General features: G+C 42.1%; 1 protein-coding gene across 4 annotated transcripts in view; it reads right to left on the bottom strand.

The window, feature by feature from the left end:
* The window catches only part of LOC146580431 (protein phosphatase 3 catalytic subunit alpha), a 68,190-nt gene extending 45,059 nt beyond the window's left edge, over positions 1 to 23,131 (bottom strand). For 2 of the 4 annotated variants that reach the window (XM_085267180.1, XM_085267182.1), the window contains exon 1: positions 22,838 to 23,131. In XM_085267180.1, the coding sequence (XP_085123306.1) occupies positions 22,838 to 22,898 (61 nt within the window). In that variant the 5' untranslated portion in view covers positions 22,899 to 23,131. The remainder of the gene's footprint in view (positions 1 to 22,837) is intronic. The other 2 variants (XM_085267181.1, XM_085267184.1) reach the window with 1 other exon arrangement.
* Positions 23,132 to 23,705: the final 574 nt, after the last annotated feature.

The raw sequence follows: 23,705 nt of genomic DNA, 5'->3' as shown, positions 1-23,705 counted from the left end.
GTGCATTTTTTAGTATGAGCACACTTTTTGCCAAATGCAACGGTCTGATTGGTCAGATCTATTTATTTGGAAATATCGAGCTGATTTAAAAATTAATTTGAAAAAAATTGTAAAATAAAAACAATTACATTATGAACAGGTGACAAAAAATATTTGTAACGCATCCGGTGTGTAAAAGCATTAAGTCTGGCTCCTTGGAACCTAAACACAGAAATGAGGAGGGTCTCGAGGCTTTTGCACAGCAACGTATTAAAAAAAAAATTAAATTGTCTAAAAAATAAATAAAAAAAACAACTCCATAAAGAAATACATTAAAAAAAAATCTAACATTTATTGTTCTTTCATGAAAAAGAAACAAGAATAAATAATGGTGTCAGATATTGCATTATATAATCATTATTTGAAGTAATTGGCTATTCCAAGTCTAAAAGAACCACACGGCAAAAATCTCTCTGATTCTTTTCCTCCCAAACCCAGCCTTCATCAGCGGTATCGGGGCTTTCCCCAGACAGCAGCTGTTGATTGTTGCAAATAATCTTGTGCATCTATTCTTCTTTTCTTACAATGCTTTATAGCCATGAGAGCATAAACTGACCTGCGGCGATGTGCCTGAAACCCAAGCATGAGTCAGAAATGGTCTCCATTAGCCGTTCACTTTTGCCTTCATTAATTTTAACATTTCTCTGTTCTCTTCTGTTATGTAACAGGGAAATTGCACTGCAGCCTCAAATCTGGCATGAGAAAGAAAGGATGAGAGAGCGAGAGAGAGTCAGGTTTTATTTTTAATTTAAAAAATATAAAACGCAAAAAGAAATCTGGAGTCCGACTTCACTTTCCATGGTAATTTGTCTCAGATTAGTATTATAGTTTCCAAGCTAGCCGTTCATCAGGCATTTCATTGTAAGCCTAATAGACCTCTAAATGACTGAAGTGTGTATAAAATAAATTTAAAACTACAGTCAGGTTCACACAAACGGTATGATTTCATGTACCTCGGGTTTTAAAGTCATCCAGCTTTAGATCGTCGACCCCCGCAGCCACCTTCGTGCATGCAGCAATCATGATATAACTACACACCGCATAGCAGACATGCAGGTGTGAATTTTGAGAAAATCGGCACCACGGGGTGCAGTGCAGCATAAACTGCTGAGAAGCAGTGGGAAGATAGGCAGCTGGAAATTGTGAGGTTGGTGTAGTTCACCGCTAAGGCAGTCTTTTGGAGGAATGAGACAGCGGGAGGTGCGCAGTCATACGCTGTTGGACAGATCAGCTTAATTGGAGAAAGAGAGACAGACTGTTGCAGAGCTCACCAACCCCTGACTCCGTTTAATGAAGGACATGGAGTGCGACTGTTAGTCTGGACTGATCCGGCAGCTCAGGTCGCTACAATTGGTGCGCATCAATTTCCTTTTGGCCCCGGCAGCTTTGTGAAAGGTGTGTGCTAAACCTGCAAACAGACGTAACGACGATCACGTTCGGTCTTCTTTCAGAGCGATTTCTGCAAATCAGAAAACTGCTGAGGCTGCTCACACAATGCAGTCATTTGATATCCAACTTGTGCCACTTAGAGACACCAACTGAACGATAAAAAAAACAAACTAAAGTCATTTTCAAACACAAACTGAACAATTTCAAACAATTTTCTTTCTCACATGTATTCACGTGCTACTGGGAGTACTTTGTGTGTGTTAGGTGAGGGGAGGACAGAGCAAGCAGGAGGCAGCACACACGATGCTCTGAGGAAAAGGCCACTTTCACTCAGTGCACATGAGAAAATGGCTTAATTTTAGCTGATGCAGAAAATCATGCAGCATAAGCCATTACCTACTACCTCTGTTGGACAAAAAAATATAAAGCTGGCACAGTCTGAGCTGGACTGGGATGGAGGCCAACGATCAGCCATTTATAAAAGCAAAAAAATCCATTAAAACCATAAAGACGCAGCAGACTGGTGGTAAAGAATCCCAGCAACCTGTGAGAAATTCTTCCAATTCCACGTCCACAACCACTTTGGCATAGCACAGCATCTTACCAGCCGATGCTAAACTGAACCCCACAGAAACAGCTGACATGGCACGATGCAGCAACGGCCCTCCCCGAGTGTGGGCGAGACTTGGGTTGTCATTTCCCACATCAAACCATCCGGGCCCCTTCCACCAGACAAGCCACAGCACCGGCATTTTCCCCTCCCTTAAGACTCAGTGGAAATCTCAGCATGACAAAAGAGAGCCAAGTCAGAACAAAGATTCAGGAAACTGTTTGTGAGTGCAACAGAAGGTCAGTTCATACAAAGTATAGAATAACAGAGTTCATTTGACTGCACAGCCAGACGTTATTATGCAAAAGGCGGTGCGGTGTCGGATCTAAAGCGCGATACCGATCTATAACTTTGCTTCCTTACCCGCACAAAGCAGCACTGACTACTTGCCAGATCCATTTGCCTTTTTGAATGACGGTACAGTGCTCTTTATCCTGAGGCAAGGTAAATAGCTGCCAGCGCGAGCAAGATCTCTGTGTAATGCATCAAGTGGAAACTCACTATCTGATCAAATGGTACATAAATACCAGCACCAGGTAAGACACAAAACCAAAGTGGAGTGCAGCAGTATGTTTAAAAAAGAAAAACAAAACAGAAATGCATCCAGCTGCACAACGTGAGATCACGCTTTGAATGCTACACTGCAGTTGCAATATCTGCATTTGAGATTAACCTGCTATCGACAGTGCAGATTTTTTGGTTTGTTACTATCCCCCAGTTGGAAGCCTGTTAGTGATGAAGGATCCACTGCGCGTCTTGTATGCATAGAGGACGACTGCCAAGTGTTGAAGGGGCACAGAGTGTGCAACTCACTCTCCACTGATAGTCAGGGTTTGTTAATTAAATTACGTAACAACACTGAATTAGAGTGGGGTAGGAGTCCAGGATGAACAGAATGCATGAGCTTCTGTAGGCGGTAGGAAACAAAGGACATACTGTACAGCAGAAAACACCTCAACTTCACGTCATTTAGAAGCTGTTTTATTACTCCGTTATTACACAGTTCGGCCCATTCGGAAGCTGGTTAACAGACATGCATACTGCACAAAGATTGAGACCCTGATTTACTAACAACAAAGAACTGCAGCACTTTAAGCACACCACAAATTACTTTCGCAAGGTGAGAAATGATCTACAATAACCCATCTTTCGCACACAGGTTGCAGTGTGATGTCTGCAAGTCACAGATGAGACTGCTGTATTTAACAGCTCCGTGTCTCTGTAACCCACCTGTAAAGCCTAAGACACAGTAAATCAATAATTCATAAGTCTGCGCTCCTAAGATTCGATATCTTTTATTAAGCTAACACAACATAGATTTTAGCTGCAGAATGACCCAAATGTCAGTCCACAGTAATAATGGAGTATATTTTTTTTTATTACAAAAAGGATTTCAAAAAGAATATTAAATCGGCTACTGGCAAGAAATATAAGGACATAATGACACTTGGCTGATCTAGGTAGCCTTTTAAAAATTCCTTAATGGAATCTGCTGCTATGTGGGTGATGAGAAGTTTCTAGACTGCAATTCTTCTTTTCTTACCAAAACATGGTCGTTTATCAGCTGCTTATGCTGAAAACTGCAAAAACTAAATCCAGAAGCCGGATATTTATACACCGGTCGACTTTATCTACTACCACTATATTATAAATCTTAATATGATGCTATATAAAGATCATGTAATGTTAGAACTCTGTTCAGTGAGGACTTTAGAAGGCCCGTGGGCTTCAGGGTTAACGGTGGTGGAAAGTGGTGTGAACCTCTTTGCTACGTATGGCTATGAACCCAGGCGAAACACAACATTTAGCACAGCATAGATTTGAAGTTCAATGATACAAGTCTGCTGATTATATCTGTGTGTCATTATGGAGGTGTAGGCGTTACTTTTGGTTGGCTGAGGCAGGAAGGAGAGCAGGGCCAATAGCGCTCACTTTCCCAGAGAGGGAGAGTACGAGAAAGAGAAGCTGCATCAGATAAAATACTATACAGACCCATGCAACAACAAGAGGTGGGTGGGGCAAGCAGCAACAAAAACTCAGGGGGCTGGCATCTCATCCCATGGAGATCGCCCAGCAGGTATTAAAGATTTCTAATGTTAACAAATGAGCAATGACTCCATTAAATTAATAATTTGGACTCCCGTACTGCTTAATGTGTCCCCTGCAATTAATAACACATTTCCGAACATTAGCAAAATGGTGTCTTTGCTTCCCTCAATTCATTCATTTAAATTAACACAGCAGGTCAGCAGAATTAGGAGAAATTACACACAACTGTGTATAGAGTCCAGTCAGGGAGGAAAAGCACTCAAACTGTGCCTCGTTACAAACAGGTCCTGGAGCTGTGATCTTACTGCATTTAAATTAACATTAATTTCATGCGTTAATATGACCACTTTTCGCTGGTCATCCGTGGCGCACAAAAGCCACGGTTTGATCAATTTAAAAATAAACTGGGGCTGATTAGCAGCAATCTAAATCGAGCTCTTTGTTAAGTCGAGTCTGAACGCAGCAAGCAGACATGTCATGTTTTGGCTCTATTTTATCTTTGCATAACAAGCTTTTAAATCAACGAGATTATCCCGTACACATCTACTTCTCTTTCCTTCAGTCAGTAGCTACAGCATGGAGGTCAGTGTCATAACCAACCAAAGCTGCAAAGACCCCAACTTTGTGCTTTATTGCTTCCAGGGTGCCATTACTGCACTTTAAAGTGCTGCTGACCATCATCATCTGCTGCAGAGAAAAGAGCTTTTAAATCGCGTCGACAAACAGGAGAGATATTAGATAAAAGTGAGTAAAGGGGTTGCCAGGGAAACAGTGCTGTAGAGTCTCGGTATTAATCTTTCATCCATCAAAATATTGGCTTAAAAATGAATTGCTGGCAGCATGTTACGTTCTCCACAGAGTCGATAAAGCTCTGGAAATTATATATATATATTCATGCTTAAAAATGACATGCTAGAAAAATGCGGCGAACACAAACAGGAGCGCGACGGTGGATCTGACGGCCGTTCAATGCAGTGGCATGTTTGTCCATCTGCACAGGAGGTCTCATCAGCGACAGTTATCGAGGTATGCTCATTATTAAGACAGGTTGTGTACTAATAAGCCGGCCACACACCCCAAACCTGCATTCGTCCTGCCATTTCTGTCAGGGTTATCAAAGACCATCCAGCTCTGACAGAAAATAGCCCTGAGCAGTGTTTTAGAGACCTGGGCAACAGCGAAGTCCGCATGAGTGACAAGTGAACGTTGGTCCTGCTGTCGCCTCAACAGGTTTTAGATGAGAAATGCAGAAAACATTTGCAGAAGTAGGTGATCAAAATGCACCGGTACTCAGACAGCACTTAGTCAGCCTAAGTCTCTGATTAATTAGTGAGGTTAGGGCTGGAGCGTGGGAGGCTGACGTGGGTGAATGTAGGGGTGGATGTGTGTGTGTGTATATATATATATATATATATATGTATATATATATATATATATATATATATATATATATATACATACACACACACACACACACACACATGTAAGGATGGATAGAAAGGAGCAGGCAGTAGATACTGAGATGGGGTGGGGGATGGGGGTCAACAGGCAGTTTGAGGGATCTCCTACTGCAGCTTTTTTTGGTAGTGGTTGGGTGTGTGGTAAGCCGTCAGTGGAGCAGTGGATCAATGACTCAGTGAGAGGCCACCAGGGATCTAGATCATGGCTGGAAAATGACTTCAGTTATTTGGAGCTGGACTGGGGGAAGGGCATGAGTCAGGGAGAGTGAAAGATAAGTCAATGAAATAACAATGGATGAAAAAAAAGAAAAAGAAGAAAAGAGCATTTGCCAATCTTTAAAAAAAAAAATCTATTCACCAAGTCACAGTCCAATAATGGGAGGTCCCTGTGTATTTGCACAATTTATTACCTACAGTAAATTATGAGCCGCACTAGGGCTGGGCGATATATCGAGTTTTTTAAAAATATCGATATATTTTCATACGAGATATAAGATGTGACAATATCGTTTATATCGATATAGTCTATGTTACGTTATAATTATACTTGTGGAGCCGCAGGGTTGCCTCTCTCTCGTCCACTTTTGTCTCTACGCAACGTTACTCGGCCTCGCCTCTCCTTCACTGAACACAACTCCGCCTCCCCCATAGCTTCACCTGCAGGCAATGACAAGATGAAAGCGGAAAATCTCCGTTAGCGAGTTACCGTGCGTGGGGCTGGACGGCGTCAACGTGTTAGCGAGCTAACCGCGCTAACGAGCTAACCGCGCTAACGACATGCAGCCAGGAGGGGCTGCACGGCCTAAAATCCTTTCATTTTCTCAAAACTCGACAGTGCGCCTTATGTATGAATTCTGGTTGTGCTTACTGACCGCGAACCGATTTTATGTGGTACACAGCGCTCAGCAATCTGTCAAAAAATGTTTTAATATGACTTTGCTAAGCTACGGAGCTGCACCGCTTGATGGATTGTCTTGGAGGATTAGGGCTACCGGGGAGGAGCCTCGCGGAGTGATACGTACTGTGCTTCAACGTAATATTACCGTACTGTGTGTGTATAAGGACCACAAACGGCACCTGTTCAGAGACGTGGTGCAGCTGTGAAATCTGTCTCTTTGTTATTATGCTCAGCGTCTATTAGTTTACATTTTGACTGCACAATTGTGAGCTTTTTGTTATGCACAAAAAAACATTGTTTTCTTTTATTTATGGACCATGATTATTTAATAAATGCTGATAATTTATTTTTGAATAATTTCTTCATGTACATCTACGCTGTATGTAAATAAAAGCGCCCACATCTGGGACACAGTGTGACTAGAACTCTCTTTTTGTTCTTAACTTATGGCTTTAAAAAAAAAAAAAAAATCGAGATATATATCTTATATCGCCATCCAGCTAAAAAATATCGAGATATGAATTCTTGGTCATATCGCCCAGCCCTAAGCCGCACCCTGATAAAACAGTTCAACGTCTAGAAAGCTATACAGTCACAGTGAAAGAGCCAGCATTAAGCCAAGGGCCCAGGTGTAAGTAAAATGCTTTTAACACTTCTTACAGGGAATCTGAACATCATGGTTTTTGCTACAAGTATTATATCGGACAATATATTTAGAAATGTATTTTTTTTATTTTGTCCTTGGTCTTCCTCCCTCTACCTTGGGATTTACATAATCGTATCAGGTTATTTTGAACATCAAGCTAGAGCAGGATCTGCATAAACGTCTAATTTTTACATTTTCCAACTCATTTTTTTGAGTGATGTACTTAAGTTATTTATTTTTGAGTCAAAACTTCTTGTTTCTGTTCAAATGTTCACATTTTGTAATCGTACGGTGTATATAATTACATTCATGTGTGTATTAGCAGGTAAATCCTACTTTTTTTTGCAATCACAACTAATCACAGCAATGACCTGTTTTTTTTAATTTGATAAGAAACCTACTGAGACAAATGTACTCAAATTTGAAAAATTTAAATCAAACTGCAGAGTTGTTCTTTATTTTAATAACACAATGTGCCTTTCTGTGCTGACATGGGGCTCAACATCAAGCCAGCAACCCACTGCACGCATGGACTCACTAATCTAACACGAAGGTAAATAAAACTTAACCTAAGCAACCCATATATCTTTAAACACAGCACATCTCAGTATGCCAGAAGTTGCTTAACATTAAGTTTGCTACTACAATCCTGCATAATGTAACATTATAACAGCCTATAGCACATAAATATGAGATTGTGTTGTGCTTTTATTCCAGGAGAGCACCTTGGTCCTGTGCTCCGTAGATAAAAGTCAAACTCAAAGGCGTTACAGCTCTTCCCATTTGAAATCGATTAAAACAAAGTCATTTAACAAGATCATTGTTTGTTGTGTGGGTGTATGTAAGAAGATTAGCTGGGATTATGTAAACACATCCTGTTAAGGAATAAAATGCGCAACGTCTTGTTTTGACTGAATGCAGATTCATTCAGACCTCAATCCTAACTTTGATATGATTCACACTGATTTCACTTGTACATCCCTGGACTTGTGTTACCTCCCATGATAAGTAGTTTATAGGTTTTATAGAAGCTTTACTTGGGAAGGGAAACGGCATAAGGATAATAATCTCTGTATATAACACTTTAAAGTGTACCCTATATTTTTCCTATAAATATTTTGAACAACTATTGTGAACATAGGGGGGAATTAATAGAGGATTTTAGAAATTGCTGCTGTTGTGTAGAAGTCACTAAGGGACAATGGGCCAGCGCAGAGGAAAAAAAACTCCATTTAAAACTCGGATTTGCAGGTTTGTGGAGACGTTAACACTTTCTGGCATTTCCTCTGAAAGCCACTCTGACAGGCCCTGAAGAAGACATTCCCTGCTAGCTTTGCTGGCTCAGGCCTGCCCCCTCCTCCTCCTACACAATGCCGTGACACAGGATTAGCTTTCATTAGAGAAGGTGCTGTAATCAGCTTTGGAGCATAGCAGAGACGGAACAATGGAGGAGGCTGAAAGGATCTGGAAGACAGGGCGCTAAGGGTGCATGCTTTGCTCTATGCAAGCTCCGAATGCAACCTGTGGCACAGCCAGATAGAGAAGTAATGCTGTGTGGCATCTATTCACCAGCTTAAAAACAAAAAGTTAACAAATTGAATGCAACATTGCTTCTCTTATGTTTTTAGGGCCTTGACACTGCATGCAAGGTACTCTTCTGCTCTTGAGCACTTCAGAGGCAGCCAACGCCTTTAATTTTTCCTGCTACGTTTAATATTTAATGGGCTTAATTATTCATCTACAGGCAATAAGAGAAAGCTACTAGATATGTTCACATGCTTTAATCTACAAAACACCTAAGGCTGCCTCCATAAAAAGAAAAACTAACAAAGGCAACTCAACACAACTTCATCTAATGATATGTGATTACCCTCAAGGTCTTTCGTGTCTATTCTTTGACATAATGACAAACTACAAGTTCAACCTTTTCTTCAGGTGGTAAAGGCAAAGGTCACGCATCTGAGAAGGGATTAGGTGGACATGTTTATATTCCGGTCTGGACAAAAATCTGGCCCCGTACATCGACAGAACCGCCTTTGTGTCAGTCTCGCGCCACTCTCCACCACGCTGTCAACTGGCGCTTGTATTGGGAAGGACTGACGACATAGGTCTATCGAGAACATGTGTCCCCACTAACCTTGGAGAGCTCTGCGAGCGCGCCGGCAGCCAGTCTACAAAGGGTTCTTGTTGGTGGCTTGTTCTATGAGTGCGCAGTGACAAGCAGACAGGTGGCTGGACAGGATACAGATTCAGTGTTGTCATATAAAATAAAATAAAAAACACGTGCTTGCTACCCCTCTATTCAAAGCACTGTCAACAGTGAAAAAACAAAAATAATCCGCCCCAAAGAAATTCTTAAATATATCAGATGCTTTCCGTGACTGACATTTCTGGATAGCAGGTAATTCCAGTTTGTTTACATGTTTGTTTTTTTAAGAGCCAAACTCTTACCACAACGTCATGCTACTTGGAAATTGTGGTTTGGCTGAAACATGCAAGACACTCCCTGAAAACCTGTACACAAGGTTCAAGCAAAATACTGAACACGTTATCTATAGTGATTTTAATTTAATCCCAATTTATTTTCTAATTACTGCATTCGTGCATTGCAGTTCATATACATTTTAAAACTTTTTCAAACTGGAAGATGTGTAAGAATAAAATGCATCATGTTAGCTCGACAAGCGACATGATATATTACTATTTACCCAGTCTTAGTTTCTAAATAGAAAGTAAATAAATCACTATTTCACTGCTTGTCGATGTCAGCTGTAGAGATCATTATTGAAGCTGTTTTGCCAGACCTTTGTAAAAATTTCTAAACACATATGAACCTTTCGAAGAGAAGTCTGAAAAGTACACATTTGCTACACACATTAAGTCTCGTTAATAGAGTACATTCATGAATTCTTGAAAAATTGGGATCATATTTATATACAACACTGTGACATTTCATCTATCACCTGAGAAAGTTCTGGACCAAGACGCACAACAACATCAAACATCCAACTGCAAATCTATACATATGACACAGTGAAGAATCTAACTGGATACGGTGTTATGTAACGTGAAACAATATGGAGCGCAAATCAATAGCGAAATGCTTTTACGTTCCAGAAACTCCAACTGACTTCAGTGTTTTCTGTACTCATTCACAGCTTGCCTCAGAGATAATATGCCTCAACAGGCGTGATCGCACCTCCCAAGGAGGGCTTGTTGGCAGCCGCAATGTTGGCATTTCTAGAATGCAATTACTAGACACATACAGAGGGGTTGAGGCCAGTCTATATTTGCAACCACACTTGGTAAACGGAGCATACCAGACCTGAGGCTGACCCAAATAAAACAGAGCCTGAGCTGTAGATAATATTCCTCATCATTAATTAACCCCCACCCCCCCACTCTTCTCAGCTGGGGACGCTACCTGTTTGATTTAAAAATGAATACCGCACTGCCAACTATTACAATGATGTGTGGACTGGGGAAAACCCTCCCCGCCACACAAGAATAGCTACATCTCATATGTGAAAAGCATTCCTCCATGCCATGTCAAAATAACTAGGATGGGTCAGAAATGGCAAACAAAATGATTCAACTTAAGTACTGAAAGTATTTATAGCAAAGAAATAATACTGAAAGTATAAAGTACTTATATTATAGCAAGGATTTTTGTGGGATCAAGCATTTGCATCCAAGAGGTCCATGGCAGAGTTTTTATTTCTGGCAGACTGACCGTGGTTTTTCAGGGGACAGGTGGTGAGGCAATGGGATGGCGCAGCCAGCCACCTCCTCCCGCCTCTTGCCAAGTCAACAAGGCCCCTAAGAGTTCCCTTCCTTTGCCATTGCTTCCTTCTCCCCCTTACCCACGCCCACCTCTCAAGCCTATCGCTGTTTCTAGGCCAAAATTGTGTGGGTGTGGTGGGTTCTCCTGCCAGCAGGGGTACCTGACTGCCAAGAAAGAAAAGCAAAAGCAGCACGTGGCTGGACTTGGAGAGAGGATGGGCAACAAAGGAATTACATCTCTAAAGACCAAAGGAATTCTGAGTCAGCAAGAGCAATAACTCCACACTAACCACGCACACGCATCTTGTCTCGCCATTGTTAGCACCCCAGAGGAGCTCTATATATCAGGAGAATCTGTGACGAAGCTCCTGAAGTAGCTGCTGTTATGCAACTCTTCTAGGCTAAAAGTGACTGTAAAGTAAATCATCCTTCCCTGCTGCCAGCCTGACCCCCATATAGCAGAGGAAGCACTTTCAAAACTCACTAAAGGAGTATTATGCTGAAGCACCATCTGTGCAGGCTTTGCTAGCAGCCGTGAGATTAAAGGCAGTTAAAGCATCGCATTGAAAAGCCATCCGCCAGCCAGCATCCAATCAAAGATGAGAGCATAAGCAATGGACAGCGCCTTTATAAGACTCCGAGCACTGCTGGGTTGTGTGGATCAAACAGCAGTGTGCGGCCTGGGTCATGCCCCTGATCCCTCTGGGATAAACAGGGCTGCTCCAAGGTTCATGTGTTCTTGAGGATCAGGTCACAGAGTATGTTCAGCTCACTTGACAGCTTGAGTGCCTGAAGGGAGTCTTGACTTTCTTCTATTGCACTTACATTTTCAGATCAGACACAGGAGGGTGGAGGGTCAGTTTTTTCCCCTCTAATTATTAAAAACAGTTTCTGGGTTTCCCCAGAACGGATCACGCTGCACTGTAAATGCTGAATAACGTCCATGTTTACATAAAGAAAGAGGAAAAACGCTGGAGTTAAATTTCAGGTAACCATTTCCTCCTCGAAAGACAAACAAGGACAAAACGCACTGTCACATACCCTGGGCAGGGTGTTTACGTTATCTGCTGCTCTAACACACTATATTTACTTTCATCAAAAGCAAACAGGCTTTATAGAGACATCCCATGCAGGGCTCCAGCCCAGTACTGTGGGACTGCATAAAACTGTACTGTGTTCGCACCATCTGTTGGGCTAAAATGAAGCCTCTGGCCCTCTTAACTGCTGGCTGCAAAACAGAAAGTACTCGACTTATGTTTAATTCAGCTTAAAACTATTGTCTTACATCCCTGCTGTCATGGAGTGTTTGAAATAAAATAATAACCATGAATTATGAGCAGTGGAGGCTAAATGCTAAATTGAGTCCACACTTCTAATTACTGCTCAAGTGTCGCTTAAAATTACTTTGAGATACACAATCTGCTGGATGACCAGCTGATTTGTACCTCGATTTGGCCGTCCCCTAGGCTTACCACATTCCTCCCGAGGGATCGGATTACGTTCTATACAGGGAGACGGGCCTGGAGCGTGGGTCTGCCACAGTTGAGCAGCAGCCTGAGCAAGCAAGTGCGCAAAAGGGAATGAAAGGAAATGCTGAATGAAATACAGACGGTGGCCTAGAAAAAAAACACTGCAGTCATAGCTGAAAGCAGGAATGGATGAAGTGCAGCTAAATAGAGGAAAAAGACAGTAATATAAAATATACTGCTGGAATACAAGGCAGAGACAAAAATAAGTGAGCAGGTAAAACAAGAAAATAATCGGTCTTGTACAGTATGTCTGACATTTCTACAAGAAACGGGGGAAAAAAGGCAAACTGTGAAACTGTCGAGCCTCGGCAGCAAAGCTGTCAAAGACATCGTACTCCTTAGTATTCTTGAGACTGTGTGACATGAATGTGGACATACCCAAACCTGCAGCGCAGCAGTAACTGTGCACCACTTAGCTGCTGTGTCACTCTGCAACCTTACCAGTTTATGTGGGGGCAGGCTAGTATGAAAGGCTTGCATGATATACAAAAGCAATAAATAGGCTGCCAAGAGCATGACAGCAAGGGAGCATATGTGTGTAGGACTGGGGTGCGACAACGGTATTAATTACCAACAAAAGATCACATCTTTGGCTCGGGAGTTCACATGGAGTGAAGATTAGCTGAAACAACACGTCTCCCACAGTTTCATGATTCAGTTTTCACTAAATTTAATACACACACACACACACACACACACACACACGCACATATGCAGGCACGAGACACACACAAAAATGAGTGGAATGAGAGGTTCCTCCTCCATCCTCGCATCTGACGCTTTTCAGAGTCGTCACTACACGATCCTGAGAACACACAGGCACACGTATGAACACGCACAACGGTGACAGCTGACTAGTGCATCAGCAGCAGTTTGCTGAAAATCTCCCTGCATGCAAATCAATAAAGCAAAAATGGAACTGCTCCTGAGTGGCAAGCCCAAAAGAATATATATATTTATACCCTGAGTGCAACAGGGAATAGGATGCACAAGTGATTGGTCACTGTAATGTATGGCACTCTGGTGGTGTTTGGACAGGCACATAATCAGTCGGAGCCATGGGACACACTAACCTCGCCGCAATCTGGCTAGCTGAGGCATATTGTGAGTTCAGACTAATGGGATATCAGTTTGCCCTATGATTGGACTCGATTTGACGTGGCAACAGCCGAGGCCAAATTCTGCCTTGAGTTACTGCCAAAGCTAAGGTCTATCATGGAACTTAGAACAAGATACTTGCAATTACGTGGAGAGTAATCCCAGAGGAAATTTACTGGAGCTTTTCGAATTGTCTCTGGGGCCTAATTCAAAAGACGAAACAGCAAAGGCAGGGGAACATTATGTGTGTATATATATGCCACCTCTAGAGCTGGCCTAACCCCAAGCCCCTCCCTCACCAGCAGAGACACATCACAGTCACGACTGGCTTCGGTCAGCCTCTGCAATGTTTTGAGTGAGTGGGCCAGCCAGTGGTCCTCCTCCTGCTCCACTCTCCACGTGGGAGGAAGTGAGTGGCCTGAAATCACCAGCTCTTGGGCAAACTTAATGCCTCTTTGTCCTTTTTTGAGCACAAAAAAAAAAAAAAAAAAAAAAAAAAAAAACACAGCTTGGCAGTAAAACTGGAAAAACAAACAAAAAAAATGTTTCACAGGTTTGAAACATTTGCAGGTGAAAACTTGAAGTAATATCCTGAAGGCTGTATTGATAAAGCATTTCAGCCAAAATCATCATATCCCATTAGACAAATGCCAGTCTCACCAGACAACTTCCTCTCAGGTCAACTATAGAACACGGCAACAAGCAACGACAGATTTTTTTTTTTCCAGAGGTAATCCAAGATAAGCACACGCCAAATTCACCAGCACATGGAATAAGAGGGTTAATTTTCAGCCAGGTGGTCTATAATTAACGCGTGTGAATGAGGGTAAATAAACCTTGGGGCCTCGACTCACCTCCAGCTGTATTTGTATAGCTGGAGTTTCTCTCTTGTCCACAAGCTGGGTACTTTAACTAGTAAGCTGATAACACCTGGAAGAACAAGGGGGGAAAAAGGTGCACCAGGATCTAACGCACCAAGATCCACCATGAACCTACACAGTACAGCCACGTAGCATGCAATGTGCTTAAACACCCATCCGTAATTGCTGGTCTTCTCAATGAATATAATTTTTGCAAAGCAAAAATGTGCAGAAAACGTGCAGAACCCAGGAATAGCTTTGACTTTTCTCAGCAAAGAGTGAAAATGAATTGTTTTCTTTGTTTAAATTCCTTAAAACGAAATCGCATTATCCAACACTCAGGCAGAAACATAAATAAATATTTCAGTGTGTGTGTGTTCTTGCTACAGCCTTACTGAAGTATATACATAAAATCTGATGATGATTAATTAAAGACGGAGTTTCTCGTCGTGTAAAAGAAATCTCGAGCGCTCGCTGAAATAAAAGGATTAATAAGAAGGTAAGGGAGGATGGTGAGTCCACTTGGATTCTTTCATTAATTTAGCCAGACAACTGGAAACTGCTACACACGGTATTTAATACGAGAGCCACAGATACTTTACTCTCCTGGTTCATAGCTATGGGTCCTGGCCTGGAAAATGTCAAACTGCATTTTTAAGGCCTGAAACTCGTCACTGGCCACAAACCACCGGGGCAACATGTCTAAATCCTGATGCCATGTTGGCTGATACTGCTCCCGGTGCTTCAGTAACGTGCCAAACCAGACCGCTGCCAAAACAAACACTACAGTGGAATGCTACACCCAGAAGGCAACGAGGAATTCTGCGTAAAATCCTGCTCTGCTACGACAGCATGATCAAAACACAATGAGAAAACAGGGAAATTAACAGGAAGCAACGGTTCTTCTCAGTCTTCCTGTGAAATTCGTCCCTTTTCACGGTGTCGAGCTGAAAAAAAAAAAAAAGGCAAACTAGAGCCATCGTATCAGACTTCCTCATAGCTGAGGTTTACCTTTCCTCGATAAGTCATAATGATGGATAAAATATATGAGTTTTACATCTGCTGAGTTTATTGTGTGCTCCCTGGTGCAAACTCCAATGTGCTGGAAATGAAAAGAAAACAGCATATCCAACTCATCTTCAACAGGTCAGATTTGCATCAGCCTCAGTATGTATACGTGTGTGGGTGTCAACCAGTGCAGATGCTACTATGATAACAGCGAGATGCAATTGCAAACAGGCATTAGCCATGAAACACTGTTTACCCTTCCCGTGTCATTCCCCTCCTGTGCATGCGCTGAGCTGATGAGCGGGCATAAAAGTTACAACATCCCTTTCCCCTGTGGATGGCTTTCTCCGCTTACTAATCTACCATTTACAGGCAACCAGCAGTTGGCTTTACTCATTCTGCTCGTATTTAAATACAAACAACTGCCTGGCCCAGCACAGGAGAGTGTGCGACTGTGTTTGCATCTGTCACACAGCACCATGCAGGGGCTTGACCTAATCCAGGAAGTCGAGTCTCCCATTTAGCATGCAGGTATGTTTTCACCACAAGGAAACTCCTCTGCTAAATAGCATGGCATGAAAACTGAGGCCAAAATACTGTGTGCGTCTACACGCGGGATATTTGTCCTAGATAAACACATTACTGCAGAGAAATTGTATTTGGGCTCACAAAACATTACTCAGGGTAGTGAAAACTGTCTCATGCACAGAGCAGTTAAAGGTGGCCACGTGTGCACGTACATGCAGGTTCAAATATATTAAGAGACTGCGATTCTTTGTGCAGAGAATAAAGCTGGAGGTGTTAACATTTATCTGTAACTGATACATTCATTCACTTATGCAGATTCAATTGCATTCACGCTGCAAAAGAAAATAGACTGTTCTGACTTTAGCAAACTCACATATGAAATAGATCAAACTGTTGGCAATTCTCAAACTGCTTTTGTATTGTCCCATTCCTTAAATTAATAAAAATAATGAACTTGATCAGCTGCTTCTCCCATGAGTCTCTCAATACTGAACTCCAACCTACAACGTCCTGGCCTGCAGTCCTTGTTCTGCAGCCTCTGTGAGTTTGGCATGAAATGGCAGGTCAGGCATTTGTCATCAGAAAACTGAAGAAATATATAGACGTAGCTACTGTGATGTCACCCACTGGTTTCTGAAGTCCCATTTTGAAGCTGTTACCACCTTGCTTTTTTGAAACCAGATGTGAGACGAGAGCGGGCGAACCTGAGAGCAAAAATGCACTCTTGTGATGGACAATGCTCCTTTTTCAAACGTAGAATGACCAAAATTCACAAAATGAACTTTAGGTTTTATTCAGTTTGACCCGTAATGTGTGACTGAGCCCTTAAAGTTATCAGGAAAGTGTCTACTGAGGTCAAGCATGAGGGCTGTTTTCCCATAAACCTCCACAGGACCTGAAGTTTTGCTGCAGCCGCAGCCATCGCCTCCTGCTTGTTATTAAAAAGAGACAGGCTGTCTTCACTTTTCACACCCACATCTTCAACCAGAATTTATATTATCTATCGTTTTCCTTTAGCAGGATCTGGTTGGAGTGGTCATCCAGTGGGCTGCAGCTTGTTTCCACAGCAGAACAAAAACTAACGTTGCCACGACGATTTGAATTATTATAGGACGTGACCACAAGATAAGCCTCTCACTGAAGAAGCAGCTGAATGATATCTAAGACCACCAAAAGAGTAAAGTGGCTGGCGAGGCAGGCTGCAGGAATAATACAAGGCAGCTGGTTAGCAGATTTTCAAAATAGAGAATGCGGCGATTATCCAAAAGTAATCCAAATTCATCGTTCTCACACACACATCGTGCTCAAATAACTTGCCGAATACAGATGGGTGGCCATTAATTTATCTAAGAGGCACATCCGAGGTGAAGTTTATGAGTGGGAAACAGCTCAACATAGTTACATGGAATTAATTATACTTCAGTCTTTAGTGTTTCACAAACCCCCGAGCAATTACTTCATAGCCGAAATACAGACTCACTTGTTTTCCCAGCATAAGTTTGTCAAATGGAGTCATAATTTTAACTTACCAAACTGTTACTGACAAAATGCAAGAAAAAAAAAAAAAGCACAAAATTACTCCAGGATCAAGTCAAATAACGATTTAGCAGCTTGCTGATTGAACCGAGTGTTGTTCAGCCAATGACGCACGCTCTTTGACAAAACTTTTTCCCCAATTTTTGCTAAACATAAGCTACCAAACAACTGCACACAGATGTTTTTTTTAATGTAAATTCTACCAAAATCTGCTTTCTCAATTAACTTTATGTGTCCAGTGTTGCAGCTAACGTGCATGCCTGTATACACGAGTGTGCACACGCGGATGCACAACTCCTATAAAAATTTAGTGTCTTCCTAGGCTGTCCATGCTCAGCCCTCCAAGTAGGAGTCAAAGTGAGAAAGCAGATTTACTGCTCTACTAGCCTCTAATATAACCCAGCCACCCGACTGCTCCCAGTTCACTGGGTTAGCTTCTCCTCCCCCACACTCATTGTACTGGGAGCGCAGCCTGTAGTTACATGTGTTGCAGACACTATATTGATTGATTTGTGACTGTTCTGCAACCAACTCTAGAGAGGGATCCAATGACACATAACTCCTGCCTCTGCTGCAAATGGCTTTTGTTAGCCACTGTAGCTCACAGCAGCAGCAACAACATGTGTCGGTGTGTACATGCCATGAAATGGGAAAAAAACTGAGGATTTGTTTATGTAGAGGTTGATTTTTTTTTAACCCCAAAAAACAATAAAACAGTGTTATAGTCACTGGGTCACAGATGCTACTCTGGGTATTTTACATTTTTTACATTTGGTGATTAAAAGGCACCTTATGAAGAAAGCAGCTACATTAAAAAGCCAAAGTAAAACAGCTTCCATCAACGTATAAGCTACAGAACTGCTGCTTATGAATGTGTACTGGTTAGACAAGTGTATCAACAGCACAAGTTCAAAGGATTGAAAATCCCCAAAATCTACTCGCAGGCTTAGCAACAACCTGAAAATGCAAAGGTAGGTAAACACTTTTTCCCCTCGAAAACCAACATCCATTTGTTCACACGAATTAGCAAGAGCAGCAGCTAATGCATGGAGTCAGATTACAACCTCTGAGCAGAGCCGCCTTTATCCCCCTATATGGAGCTTAATCTGTCCAAATCCGCTGCTTTGCTGTGCCCCAAATCCACAACAGAGCCTAATTCCTCTTTAATCTAATGAGCAGTAAAGGTGCACTTACTCTGGTTTGGAATACCGCAGACCGTATATCTTACTGTTGTACCACAACAGAGATAGCTCAGGTCTTCCCTTTCAGGCCATGATGCAATGCATTGTTATCAGAACCATCAAATCTCAAAAAGAAAGAAAAAAAGGAAACCTCACAGGAGATCAGACAAGCACATACATGGCAGGCACCAATAGCTAGTTCGGTTATCTTGCTGCAGCTATGGGAGACATTTCAGGGTTGAGCTGAGTAAGTGGACTGCTGTCAGAAGATTCAAAAGGTGGAGGAGGTGGCCCACCCTCCCTCAGGCTCCTAACCCCAGACTTCTTCGCATGCGAAGGAGGTATGTCAAGGAATTGGAAAGTGGCGGCCCTGATGACTTATGAAACCTAGGAAAGTGACCTACTAACTTTTTTCTCAAGAGTTCAAAAGCAGAAAGCAAAAACTAAATCTTGCAAACTCATTGTCTGGAATAACTCGGGAAAGCTGGCACTGAAACGCAATGCAAGACAGCAGCTGGAGCCTCCCAAACTCCTTTTTGATCGTGCACAGTTAATATATTTTTTTAGATCAAGATGATATTTCCTTCCCAAGATAATTAAACTAGACTTGGTATGAAATTGACAATTTGACATTTAAGTGCCTGCTCTGGAGCATCGGCTCAAGCAACCCACGGGTCAGCTGTCTGACCAATCGCAGCCTTAGATTAACTGCTGCTCTCACACACTCACACGCGCACACAGGAGCAGCTACAATCTGTTTGCTGTCTCATGAGATGAAGAAATACAGACACTCACTGCAACTCTCCTTAAAAAAAATTACTTGATCACAGAAATGTTGATTAATTACTCACAAACCTACTAACCCAACATTATGTTTAAGCTCCCAGAGAGTGTTTTTTGTATCCCACTACACTTAAGTGAAATAAAAATAATGGCCAAAAGTGCCCCTCTTCTTCTTTTAACGCTTTCAAACGGGTTCTTTCTATTCATTAGTAGCAGCACAACTTAACAGAGTGTAATGTATTTGTCTCATCACAACACATCTCTGCAACTCCAATTTAATTAAGACAATTTGATGCCATCTTTATTGCTTTGTCTCCGTCTCACAAAGCAACAAATCTACGTCCTTACTCCCTCTGAATAAAAATGACTGCTCGCAAGATGAAGAAATTATGTGCCAAACCAAAGTACGAGTGGAAGGTAACACAAACGTCACCGAAAAAAAAATTAAAAATCCCAGTTGAAATTTTAACATTACAAATTACAGACAGAGCAGACTGGCACAGGTTTAAAATTATAAACAACCTCGATGGTTATAAATCACCTGACTTTCTCACAGCAATCCTATTCCCATGCAAACAAACCTGATGACAAGGTTTATGAATTGTAATGAGGAAATATTACTCAGAATGACAACACCTCAAGGAAAATTACTCACGACTGGTAATTTTATAGCTCTGCAATACACAGCGCTTGTACTCGATTAGAAAGAAACACTGTGATGGCACACAGGTCGCTTTATGAGCACGATGCGGCGGGTCTGTGTGCAGGTGATCGCACGTAAGGCGAGGATCAAGTCTGTGGCATTACTTAATGTTCTGTTCTATAAATGACTCGGCTTTCCAGCTGGGATCAGTGGCTGGCATCGCGCCGCTGTCACCACCGCCGTCTCTCCAGCCCACGCATGTCTGAGCATGGGGGCCTCTTCTCAAAAGTCAAATGTCAGATGTTATCCATCCCCAACTCGCAGAGAAGCACCCAGCGCACCGCTGGGGGCTCGGAGGCCCAGTTTCTCGGTCGCTGATGGAAAAACACTATTAGTGCGCTTGCTTTACTTTGGCGTGCTGAGGTTGTCACGACTGCACCATGACAACCATATTACCAACTTTTTATGTGACATTGCTACATCTTTGCTTTATACAGTGCTGGACAGGGTTTTCAAAATAAAAGACTACATGACTCATTAGTTGATAATGAAAAAGCTTTGCTGTTAATTGTAGCAAAATAAAACAAAAAAATCATGACCACGAATTCTAATAATCAGGATTACCATAAGAGGATAATCCTTATTTAAACTCCACTTAATTAACCGAGCATTAAAAAAATGGTCATCCAGTGATGATCCACCAAGCATTATATACAATATTAAAAAAAACAGCTACAAACACAGTCAAGTCTGTTGAAATATATACTGGAAATTGCTCACGTGTTTATTCCTGCAAGTGATGAAAGCACAAGAAAAATTAAGCAACTTCTCTCGCCTTAGCTGATTAAACTCAATTACTATGCAGCGCTGGCTTTCAGGAGCATTATGATAATGCATTTTGAAAACAGGTGGATGCAAAGCACTTATGATAAGTTGGACTGACACCTTGTAGCACGGCAAGCTAGGCAGCTGAAAACAAATTACTTCACACCTATAGCCTGCAGTTATTTTGGAGGTGCTTTGTACACAGCTAGCGCCTGTGTTGTCATAATACTGATGCATTACCAAAACACTGAGTCCTCGAAACTTGATGAATGAAAAATGAGCAAAATTACTTTGTTGAGCTTGACACAAGGTTTAAAAGTGAGCTGGCCTCCGAGATTAACTGACAGGGCCCTCTAACGTTTAATTGATACATTTCAACCCGATTAATATCCACAGAGCCGAGCATGAAGATCTGGCATCTCCTCTGCATGACAGAGGAAGATGTAGCTTCAGATCCATGCAACAAGACCGGTCACCCAGTGATATTGTTGTCTCTTTAAAACTTATGCTTGTCCCATATATTTTTCATTAGCCTTCAAGTTGGTGGAGACTGTAGGGGTATGATCTCTTGAAATATTCATTACAAAAAGCACCCAAGACATGCAGTGACTCTTAACACTCAACCCCTTATTTTTTTGGAGCAAAATGTAGCTACAAAAAAATGGCTGCAGATATATTTGTGAAACGTTTTCTTCTGTTTCAAGTGTCAAGTCCTAAGTCCGAGATTGCAACACGGGAGAGCTGTATTCCTTACTGAGTTGAGCAACCAGGTGCACAACCTCGTCTTTTAACACAGAGTCAACAATCCCAGACCGATTCATTCCAACTTTCTTGCATAAATCTTGACGTTTAATGCTCTGAGATGATCCAATCATTTCAATCGACTGAACTCAACCAGCTAAACTTGAATAAAAATCACTCAACAGTCCCCTTGTGTGTGTGTGTGTGCGCACACTGTGATCCCTGCACATCCCTGTTGGGCTGGAGCTGCAGAGGACTTTTGGGGGGTTGTAACTAGTGCCAGCAAGCAGGAGTAAACACATTCTGTCATTTCACTTGTGTGGAAAAGCTTTTGTCTTCCAACAAGAGAAAGGAGGAGGGGGGTATTTTTCACTTTGAAGTGCCCACATGCTAACACAAAAATAGGCTTGAATGCTGCAACTTAAGTGTGCTGCCTTTAAGTACACATGAGACGTCAAGTGACACGAAACTGGGCAGGCTGGATTGCTCCTATTTCGAGGGAAGGCTGCCTCGATTATGATCTTTATTGCATTCTTATGGTAGACTGCAAAGGTGGAATGTCAGACGTGTAAACACAGAGTGCAGGAAGAACCACCGTGTGTGACACGAACAAAGCACACGATGAACACCCCCAAATGTGAGATTACAAAATAGACGACATCAAGCAGTATTATGCAATGGAGAGAGGGGAGAGAGAGAGAGAGAGAGAAGAGGAGCCTTGGTATAACTGTTTGACGATGCATGCAAAATGAGGGAAAATCGCCCTTGGGGTTGAATGCAACGGTTGTGCAACATCTGCATGCATACTGTAAACCTGTGCACTATATATGAATCGAAACGCTCATGCATCTGTCACACCGCTGGTAGCATGCTATTCACTAATAATAGGGGGGGGGGGGGGGGGGGGGGGGGAAACAGCAAAAAAAAAACCGAGTATTTACAGACGAGCGGCTGTACCGCGTCTAACGCCTCGCGCACAGACTGTGACACATTTCATGCTAAATTCTTGCTCTGGTCTACAAACTGGAGTTACCCTGACTTCCTAGTTTACTGCTGCTGTCATAGCTCGGCTAACACCCTTCTTCCTCCCTAGCCAGCAAACAATTTTTTTTCGACTACATTTGCCGCCCGCTGTTGCTGCGACCGTGAATTCTTCAAGTCTGCTTGTGCTGGTCAGACCCAGAGCTGTGGTAGCGTCTCGTTTCAATATGACACGAAAAGCAACACTTACATTTCACCACCCTGTCCGTCGTAGATAACTTCGGTTCATCATTCGGCTTGTTTTCGGACATTTCCAGTGTGATATAAAATTAAGATAGGGCAGAAATGAGACTTAAAACGGTCCCTGCGTTGCTCTGGCCGAACAACTCGTGAGTCTATCCGAGGAAAGAGACCGCAGTGATCTCACTCGGTCCTATCAGCGGCCAAAAATACTTGCAACAGGGTTACAATTTCACTGCTGGTGCTGTAGGAGCAGCTCTGTCTGATTTACTGTTACTCTGTATCAAGTTGTCTCAACGCAGTCTGCACTCAAACGTGCTGACTCGCAAGACCCGCCTCCTGGTGACAGCGGCTTCGCCCATTGGTCGAGAGTGACAGTTTGCCTATGCCCGTACATCCACTTTCATCAAAGGGCTGTTTCTGTGTCAGTCTGGTATTAATAACTGGTATGGATGAATATGAATGTATACACTGGTTAAAGTGCACAAATAAACAGTCCCTAACGATTTAAATTTTAAAAAAAGATAAAAACTGAAACATTCTGTCAACATATTGAAAAGATTGGTGAAACAGCTGGAAATTAGCTCTCAAAAGATTTACACCTGTTTAGCTAGCTTTAAAAATATATTAACAAGTCATTTACACACAAAACAAAACAAAGCAGATTTGAATAATAGTAAAAAAAAAAGTCTCATTGCATATTGTGACGTAAGTAAAAATTCAGAAGTAAAATATGAGATTATATTATGAGATTATAGCAAAATATTCTCACAGTAACTGAGAAGTAAAGGATTCCTTAATGCTTATATATAAGAGGTCCCCCTGACCTTTCTACATCAGATTCTCCATGTGCATCCTCTTGCAACAACCCTGGGACA

The sequence above is a fragment of the Mchenga conophoros genome, linkage group LG3 (genome assembly GCF_057382185.1).
Source record: "Mchenga conophoros isolate Kocher_MC1m ecotype Shallow Benthic linkage group LG3, M_conophoros_male_GT1.1, whole genome shotgun sequence".
In the NCBI taxonomy this organism is placed as follows: Eukaryota; Metazoa; Chordata; class Actinopteri; order Cichliformes; family Cichlidae; genus Mchenga; species Mchenga conophoros.
This window is presented reverse-complemented; position numbering and strand designations above follow the sequence as displayed.